Genomic DNA, 9,999 nt, shown 5'->3' with positions numbered 1-9,999 from the left:
TTTTCCCGACGCACCAGACACTGGTATAAGAAGGTGTCTGTATATTTGATTCAATTGGCGATGTACAATAGTTTTGTTCTCTACAGTAAGGCTGGGAGAACAGGATCCTTCCTCAAATTTCCGGAAGAGATCATCGCGAACCTCCTGTATCCAGGAGGTTCCGTGGCCCCAACCACCAGTGTAGTGAGCCGTCTACAGGAGCGACATTTCCCCAATGTCGTTGCTGGTACCTCAACCCAACCGTCACGCCGAAAAAGATGTCGTGTCTGTAGCAGGAGTGGAATAAGGCGTGACACCCGCTATTTCTGTCCTGACTGCCCTGACCACCCTGCCCTATGCTTAGGGGAGTGTTTCCGGAAGTACCACACACAGGTACACTTAGCATAGGGATTACATCTCACAGGACAGGCACACAGGGCTATTAGGGCCCTTTCACTCACAGCTGCTGCAAACCTCTCCTTTCACCTGGGATAAAGTGCATAATGTACTTCGCCACATCTTTGGGCGATTTGCGCTTTGCACATTGTCCCATGGGGAAGGAGAGGTTTGTCCAATAAAGGTAAAAACAAAAAAACACCGGTAAGCAAAAGAGTTAACGTTCAGTTCAAAAAGTTAAATAAAGTTTATATGTTCCGTTCAAATGTTATTATAAAGTTAATAAATTTATTGCGTTGCGGCCTGGTTTTTTCTTTTTTGTTTTGTTTTTTTTACCTTCCAGGTGGACCAACCGATCGACTAGCTGCAGCACTGATGTGCATTCTGACAGAAGCATTGCGCTGCTGTCAGATTACACAAAAGTCGGTGTATGCGGTGCTGCAAGACGAGATTTCTCCTCTGCAGTAAAAGATACGTTTGCCGAGGCATATGAGCTGAGGAGGCGGCGGTGTTCATATACTTTGGCAAACACTTTGTATATAAAAAAATATATATAAATCCCGGCAATGATTTATTTATCCACATCGATTGATGTGAATGGAGAAATCGGGTTTGCCAGGGCATACGAGCTAAGTGGGTATGGATGTTGGGCGGAGCTCCTATGTCCTGGCAGACGCCTTTCCCCTCCATTTTTTTTTTGGCAGAGATTTTTTCATCCACATTGATCGATGCAAATGAAGAAATCTGTGCCGTTCATTTTTTCTTTCAGCCCAGAGGCTGAACGAAAAAAATAATAATCTCATTACCCGTATGCTCAATATAAGGAGAATAGCAGAAACTCCTAATGCTGGCCATACATGTAATGATTGCGGAGACCCTCAAATACCAGGGCAGTACAAACATCCCACAAATTACCCCATTTTGGAAAGAAGACACCCCAAGATATTCACTGAGGGGCATATTGAGTCCATGAAAGATTGAAATTTTTGTCCCAAGTTAGCGGAAAGGGAGACTTTGTGAGAAAAAAAACAAAAAAAAAACAATTTCCGCTAACTTGTGGCAAAAAAAAAAAAAATTCTATGAACTCGCCATGCCCCTCATTGAATACCTTGGGGTGTCTTATTTCCAAAATGGGGTCACATGTGGGGTATTTATACTGCCCTGGCATTTTAGGGGCCCTAAAGCGTGAGAAGAAGTCTGGGATCCAAATGTCTAAAAATGCCCTCCTAAAAGGAATGTGGGCCCCTTTGCGCATCTAGGCTGCAAAAAAGTGTCACACATCTGGTATCGCCGTACTCAGGAAAAGTTGGGGAATGTGTTTTGGGGTGTCATTTTACATATACCCATGCTGGGTGAGATAAATATCTTGGTCAAATGCCAACTTTGTATAAAAAAATGGGAAAAGTTGTCTTTTGCCGAGATATTTCTCTCACCCAGCATGGGTATATGTAAAATGACACCCCAAAACACATTGCCCAACTTCTCCTGAGTACGGTGATACCAGATGTGTGACACTTTTTTGCAGCCTAGGTGGGCAAAGGGGCCCACATTCCAAAGAGCACCTTTAGGATTTCACCGGCCATTTTTTACAGATTTTGATTTCAAACTACTTCTCACGCATTCGGGCCCCTAAAATGCCAGGGCAGTATAACTACCCCACAAGTGACCCCATTTTGGAAAGAAGACACCCCAAGGTATTTCATGATGGGCATAGTGAGTTCATGGAAGTTTTTATTTTTTGTCACAAGTTAGTGGAATATGAGACTTTGTAAGAAAAAAAAAAAAATCATCATTTTCCGCTAACTTGTGACAAAAAATAAAAAGTTCTATGAACTCACTATGCCCATCAGCGAATACCTTAGGGTGTCTACTTTCCGAAATGGGGTTATTTGTGGGGTTTTTCTACTGTCTGGGCCTTGTAGAACCTCAGGAAACATGACAGGTGCTCAGAAAGTCAGAGCTGCTTCAAAAACCAGAAATCGTTAATTTCTAACGATAATTTGTTTTCCCTTAGTCCTAACAGCAGCACAGATGGGGTTAACTGCCCCTGTGGACTGGTAGGACCGGCGGAATTTTAATGAGCCCAAGAACCAATAAACGATCTTCAGCTCCCTGAAAGGGAGGAGATCACCCCCCAGCCCACCGTGTTTTTAACAAGCATAATGTATTTAGGGTGGGATATTTGTGTGCTGCTGTTAGGACTAAGGGAAAACAAATTATCGTTAGAAATTAACGATTCCCTTACGTCCTCAACAGCAGCACAGATGGGGAGATAGCAAGAAGAATCCCCTAGGGAGGGTCCTCATGCCTGGCAGAACTAAGAACAGTCTGCCCAAAAGCCAAAAACTCTGCCATCCTAGCATCTATCCTATAATGGGAGATGAAGGTTGACTCAGAGCTCCAGGAGGCCGCCTTACAGATCAACTCTAAGGGGAGGAGTCTTCTCTCCGCAACCGAGGTGGAGACCGCCCTAGTAGAATGGGCTCTCACAAACTCAGGAGGATCTAAGGATTGGGAGACGAAAGCTTCCATAATGGCCTCCTTGATCCAGCGACTAATGGTGGCTTTAGACGCTTTACGGCCTTTAGACTTACCGGCAAACAAGATAAGAAGATTCTTATCTATCCTGAACTCACTAGATCTATCCACATAGATCTGGAGGCATCTTGAAATATCCAGCGGGTCTCTAGCTGGAGTATCAGAGGAGGAGGCTGTAAACAAAACTGGTAAAGATATTACCTGATTGATGTTCTGGAAAGTAGGCACCTTAGGCCTGAAGTAAGGTAAAAACTTCAGGAGTACTCTATCCTGTAGAAAAATAATGTACGGGTGAATTGCGGAGAAAGCCTGCAATTCAGAAACTCTTTTGGCTGAAGCTATAGCCAGAAGAAAGACCATCTTTAAAGTCAAAAATTTAAAATTTACCTCCTCCAAGGGCTCGAAGGGGGGAGATGCTAGCCCCCTGAGCACTACTGAAAGATCCCACTGGGGGATAGGTTTCAGTATAGTAGGCTTTAGTCTTTCAGCTCCCTTCAGGAAGCGTTTGATGAGTGGGTCCCGAGAATGTGGCCTGTTGAGACAGGCCGAGATGGCATAAACCTGTACCTTCAAGGTAGCTGGAGATAGGCCTCTATCTAATCCATCCTGAAGAAATTGAAGTATCGCAGGAAGGGGGGAATCTGCAGACGCCACCTGTCTGGAATCACACCATGCCTCGAAGATTCTCATGATCCTGGAGTAGGCCTTCTTTGTAGACTCTGCTCGGGAATGCGACAAAGTTCTCAGGACCGACTCGGAAAGCCCTTCTATGTTGGGAAGGGACTGATCAACCTCCAGGCTGTCAGGTTGAACCTGTGCAGATCTAGGCAGAGGTGAGTGTCCCACGACACCGGGGTCTGCTCCGGGGGGAGTCTCCAGTATTGTCCCCGACTCATCTGAATGAGCTGGGTAAACCAGGATCTTCTGGGCCAAAACGGTATGATGGCTATTACCGAGGCCTGATCCTGACGGATTTTCATCAATACCCTCGGTATCATGGAAAAGGGAGGGAAGATGTAAGCCAGCCTGAACCTCCACGGTATTGACAGAGCATCTATCGCCAGGGGGTTGTCTTCCCTGTAGAGGGAACAGAACCTCATCACCTTGGCGTTGAACCTGGTTGCCATGAGATCCACTTCTGGCATACCCCATCTGTGAACTAGCTGCCTGAAGATCTCCGGATGCAGAGACCACTCCATGGTCGGTAATCCTCGACTTAAGCGGTCCGCTATCATATTGAGGGAGCCTCGAATATGAACGGCAGATAGATGGGAAAGGTTCAGCTCTGCCCACCGAAGAATTACCCGATCTCTGACAGAAGGGGCAATGATCTTGTGCCTCCCTGTTTGTTTATATAGAGAACTGCAGTCATATTGTCTGACTGGACTTTCACTGCTTTGCCCCGGATCTGAGGCGCAAAGTAGGGCTGCGCATCTTCACTCGTCTCACGATTCGATGCGATTACGATTATCAAGTCCACGATTCGATTCGATTCGGCGATGCATCACGATGCATCAAGATTATTACCCAAGTCCCCTTGTTTTTCAATTTTACATCAAAAAATTAATTCAATCAGTCAGAAATTGCACAAAAATATTTATTTGTATCTGCTATTTAAACAAATCATACCAAGTTCCCTGCATATCATATAGCAAAGTCTGAATGAACAAAACAGTGCAGCAGACAACAGTATTTATTTAAAACAGTACTGTCAGTGTCTCTGTAACATTAAACTGTTGTGCTGGCCTGGCTGGTGCAGTTAGTTTATAAGTTTTACAATAGTTTTACCATATAATATATATTATATAATATTAAACAGTACCTACAAAAAAAGGAGCACTTCAGTTCCTGACTGTAAAACATCACAGTGAGTCAGTGAACCTATTACACAGTCAGTGACTGTGTTATAGGTTCACTCACTGTGATGTTTGCCAGTCAGGAACTGTCTGTCACACAGTGTGTTCAAGTTGTCTGTGTTGCAGAACTTCCTGGTTCACCGTGATTGTTTTGGCAGCAGGAGCGCACCACCACCAGCACCAGCACCACCACCAGCACCACCACCAGCACCACCACCAGCACCAGATGGGTAGTACGTCTAGATCAGTGCTATAAGCTCTCAGAGTTGTCACTTTACAGAAAACGTTACCTGCACTGAGCACTCAGCAAGCACTCTACCACGATACATCAACTGAAGCCAAGCCATGCCACCATTAGAGGAAGCTGGAAAATCCTTGACAGAATACATTTTCAACTGAATCTGAAAACCTTGGACAAATCTTTATGGGATCACAAACACACACCACAGAATACCAGAAAAAAAATAAACACACATCCTTCTCACTGAATCATAATGGTAAAGGGCAGGCCACAGGACGGGCAATGTGGCACAGCCACCATAGTCAGACATGATGTCAGAAGGTCGGTGTGTGTTTTTTTGGTTTGTGTGAATGTGTATTTGTGTGATCCAATAAAGATTTACTCCAGGTTTTAAGTTTCAATTTATTCTTTCAAGGATTTGCCTTCCTCTGGTGGCTTGGCGGGCGTCAGTTGTCTGGAATTAAATACAGAATTCTTTTGGTTGAAGGTTAAACCCCTAAACAGAGTCAGAAATTCACAGAGCATGACAGACACATTGGGAAAACACCAAAAAACACGTCAGTGTAAAAATACAAAATGGATCGGACGGACAGTCGCATAATAGAAAACCATTCTCCATCTCCTCTCCACTCCAGTGCTGCTAAAAGCTAGAATAATATCATATATTCTGATTAATCAGAATAATCAGGGGAGGGAAAGGGAAAAGGGGAGGGGAAGGGAAAAGGGAAGGGGGAAAAGGGGAGGGGAAGGGAAAAGGGGAGTCTGGCAGGGGAGACAGAGAAATAAAAAATTTCAGTGGCAGAGACAATGCTATAAACAAAATCTATAAAATTAAAAACACTGCTCAGCATTTGGGAACATGTAGATTTTTCTGTAAGAACACCAATTGATCTACATGGTCTGGTTTGAGGGCGCTTCTTTTTGCAGTTACCACATCTCCTGCAGTGGAGAAAACCCGCTCTGCAGACACGCTTGTACCTGGGATACACAAGTATTGCTTTGACAGCCGAGAAAGGAGGGGAAATATGACCTCATGCTCACGCCACCAGTTCAAAGGGTCCTCAGTGAGAGGCAGAGGTGGGGCTTTACAATAGTTTTCCATTTCCTCTTCAGCCTTGGCATAGGGGGTCTTTTTGGGTTCTATTGTACCTTCAGTGTCAGTGAAAGACTGTCCCAGCAAACTCACGAGCAGCGATCTGGCCTTTTTGGGAGGAGATGGTGGAGAATGGTTGTCTTCGATGGGTGAACTGTCCTCTTCTTCCAGAGTTTGTTTTCTTCTAGGCACTTGATGATCCTCTTGTGTCCTCTCACTCTCATCTGATGTAATCTGTGTTTGAACAAAAAAGAAACGGAAAAAAAAACAATAAGTAAAAACACAAATGTCAATGCCTTTGATTCTGATGGGGTGATGAAAAAGCACAGGAAACGGACAGTACAGTTCCCGCACCGCATCAGATTCAGAAGCGTGGTAGTGCTTGTGCTACTGTCGTTTCAAGAAGAAACATGATGGAATTCTTCAAATTAATTTAATTACCTCCAAGGATGCAGCTTCCTCAGTGACTCCTTTAAATATCTCCAATCTTTCTTCATCTGTGAGGATGAAAGGCAGTCCCTTAAAGCGAGGATCCAGTGCAGAGGCTGTATGAAGGATCTTCTTCTCGGCCTCACTGCTGTACCTCTTCTGGAGATCTGTTCTAATAGAATTCTTGATCTCATGGATCATGGGTGTGTCTCCCATCGTGTCTGTCATGCTCTGGAGAAGTTGTGCATTTATAGGTGCAATGAGAGAAACTGTTGGATTGCGCTCTTCTGACATCAGCATGGTTGCATCCTTCATTGGCTTTAATGCACTCACGGCGTCCTCTGCATTTGACACATCTGTTTCGTTTAGAGTGCAGAGATCGGACTCTCCTCTTCTGACTTCTGGAGACAGCAAGGTGGCACAGACTGCAGGTTGTTGTTCCAAGAACCTCTCGACCATGTCGTATGCACTGTTCCATCTTGTTGCCACATCAGTTATCAGCTTATGATTCTTCAGGCCAAGACATTTCTGTTTCTCTTTTAGACAGTGGCTTGCTCTAGTGCTGCGGTGAAAGAATGTGGATATCCGACGTACTCTGCCAAGAAGCCTAGAGAGAGTGGCCACTTTCAACGCTCGCTGGGATGCAAGATTCAGTGTATGGGCGAAGCATTTCACATGGGGGAATTTTCCAACTTGAGCTGCAACTATCATGTTTGACGCGTTGTCGGTCACAAGCACTACAGATTTATCGGACAGCTGCCATTCTTCCACAACATGAGAAAGTAGCTCTGCCAGATGAGCACCCGTGTGAGACTCATAAATGGCTCTCGTTTGCAGTACATGCGACAAAATCTGCCAGCCCTTACTAACGTAATGTGCTGTTATTGTAACATAAGACTCTGTCGTGACTGAAGTCCAGGAATCACACGTTATTGCGACTCGACTTGCTTGGCTCATTGATGCAATTATCTTAGCTTTGGTTTCGTGGTAGAGTGCAGGTATGACGTTTTCTGTAAAGTGACTTCGTGACGGGATCTTGTAACGCGGCTCTATTGTCTTCAAAAGGTAGCGAAACCCACTGTTTTCCACAACAGAGTAAGGGCGCAGGTCCTTCGCTATGAAAGCTGCCACAGCTTTTGTTATTCTCTTTACCTTTTCAGAGTTGGGCGGCAAAGTTGACTGTAACATTGCATCAATTCTTGGCTGATCTGGGTTCATTTCCTTGGTGGTGGTGGTAGGTTTTAGCATTTCTGGGTGAAAACGGCTGACGTGGTTTCTCAGATTAGTAGTATTCCCTAGATATTTAATTTTTGTGTGACAGATTTTACACACAGCGTATGACTTGTCCAATTCGTGCTTCCTACTTTTTTCATAAAAGCCAAAATGTTCCCAGATGTTTGCTTTTAAAAAGCTAGGTGCATTTTTTATCTCTCGTTCCTTTTGTTCTACTTCTGCCATTTTTATTTACTAGCAAATGCAATGCATGCCAGGCATCTATGTGAATTTGTGAGTAGGGATGACACAAGTCTTGACGTGACGATGATGTTGTCAAACTCTGTCAGTTTAAAAAAAAATAAAAATAAATTTTAGTGACTAAGCCTAAAGCCTGCCACGAGATCAACAGAAAAAGTAACACGTTTCTTTCTAGTATGTATGTAATTGTATGATATGTAAAATCCTCATTTATTATTCTACCCCCCACACACGCAGTTAGTCGCAGTCGCTGTCAAGTGTCAACTATCATTATTCATCATGTGTAAAAGAAAAAATGCGCCCTGGCCCCTCATCTCGTCTGCCGCCGGTGGTTGGTCAACTCAACTGGTGGTCATGGTCATTGGTCAATGCATTGGCATTGCAATGGTCACAGTCTCAGAGAGTCAGCGACAGCCGGTCACGTTATATCGCACTCTCTCTCCTTCTCCAATCTGGTACACTGGCATTATTTGAGATCACAAACTGGCTGCTACAACACAACAACAACATGTCCCGCCAACATCTCCCCCCCCCCAATGACATAATGCCAGTGCCACCCATTTCATTAATTCTGGTTTTATGCATCATTTGAATGTCTTGTCTTGGTGATTGATTCACAATTCACAAGTTCATACTTACCTTGTTTGTATTTGTAATATGATGCTTTTTGGTTTTGCTCATCATTACTGCCCCACACACAATGCACTTGCCTTGCAGTGCAGCTGCAGCATGTGTGGGGCTGGGGCAGTGATGAGCAAAACCATAAATCAAAAAGTATCAATAAAGTTGTGATCAAACAATCATCATTCATCACTAAGACAAGACAGTCACACTGGACAAGTGGACAAATGGTCAGGACAGAACATTCATTTCAATGGATTAGAGATAGAGATATATAGACCTAGACCAGCACCAGCAGACCTACAGTCATAAACGTAACCATAATTAATTAAATGGCAATGGTATGGTCTGGTGATTGTCACTTAAACTCATTAAACCTTTCATGACATAGTTATTTAATATAATGTGAAAGATGATGTTTATTAGTTTTCCTACCTGATTAATGATGATACGATGATAACGACGACGGTGGTGCTGGTGGTGGTGGTGGTGGTGGTGGCACTGCTGGCTGCTGGTGGTGGAGCGATTCTCCTCCTGCCTGTGGTGGACTGGACTGAGCCTGAGGAGTGAGTGACAATTTTTTTTTAGGTACGGTAAGGTAACAGGCAGTGACCAGCTGCAGTCTCTGTGAGTGGTGTATCTGTGTGATGGTCACCTACCTGTCACAACAAGGTGGCAGAGTCTGGCTGGCACGTGGCACCTGCGGGTCTCCTCTCCTGCTGCCTGTGATGATGAAGGGACTCGGAGTGTGTGGCACTGGCAGCTGCGGCCTAGCTCCCTGTCCTGCGAGCCGGGTAACGGATGGGCTGGTCTCCCTCTCCTAAAAAGAAAGATAGCAATTGATTGATTGATTGCATCACGAAACTGGAAAGTGAAAAGGGGGGTAAAATTAAAAATTGTAAAATACCCAGTTCAAGATGTATGGGACAAAACAAAGAACAGTCAAAATGTTTTATTTTTTAAGTAACCAAACAGGCAGGCAGGCATGTTATATTGTTAAATAGTTGTGCTTTAAACCACATGACAATCCCAAGAACAGCAGTATTGCACAGTTGCAGACAGTGTTGTCTGGCATATCTTTGTAAATGATGTGATCAGTGATCACTCACTAAGACCTCTAACTTTACAGCATTGCAAAAAGCTGCCACTGACTGTAGTGTATTCAATACACATAGTGTATTTGACTTGCAGCTTTTTGCAATGCTGTAAACTAAGTTAGAGGTCTTAGTGAGTGATCACTGATCACATGCATCACAGTAATACAAAGATATGCCAGACAGTCAGACACTCAGTGTGCAATTGTGCAGAAGCAGATCATCATCTCCCCCCCAAAAATAATAAAAATCCCCCCAAAAAATGCAGAAGGGTAACTT

The 9,999-nt window shown here is 44.1% G+C and overlaps 1 protein-coding gene across 1 annotated transcript; it reads right to left on the bottom strand.

Annotated features, from left to right (window-relative positions):
• Window positions 1-5,755: 5,755 nt before the first annotated feature.
• LOC120986393 (E3 SUMO-protein ligase ZBED1-like) lies at window positions 5,756-6,769 on the bottom strand. The gene is made up of 2 exons (XM_040414932.1): window positions 6,545-6,769; window positions 5,756-6,337 (listed from the first exon to the last, which is right to left on the bottom strand). Exons 1-2 carry the CDS (start codon window positions 6,758-6,760, stop codon window positions 5,855-5,857), a joined length of 699 nt encoding a protein of 232 aa, XP_040270866.1. The 5' UTR covers window positions 6,761-6,769; the 3' UTR covers window positions 5,756-5,854.
• Between the last annotated feature and the right edge of the window lie 3,230 nt (window positions 6,770-9,999).

Source organism: Bufo bufo, chromosome 1 (genome assembly GCF_905171765.1).
Source record: "Bufo bufo chromosome 1, aBufBuf1.1, whole genome shotgun sequence".
NCBI classification, from domain to species: Eukaryota; Metazoa; Chordata; class Amphibia; order Anura; family Bufonidae; genus Bufo; species Bufo bufo.
Note: the sequence above shows the minus strand (reverse complement) of the source record. Positions and strands in the feature narration are given on the sequence as shown.

Bases quoted from the DNA above. Each gene is read 5' to 3' on its own strand.
- LOC120986393 (XM_040414932.1), bottom strand. From the start codon at position 6,760: ATGACAGACACGATGGGAGACACACCCATGATCCATGAGATCAAGAAT. The intron at 6,338-6,544 runs GTAATTAAATTA...GTTCAAACACAG, and splicing joins AGGAAGCTGCATCCTTGGAG to ATTACATCAGATGAGAGTGA.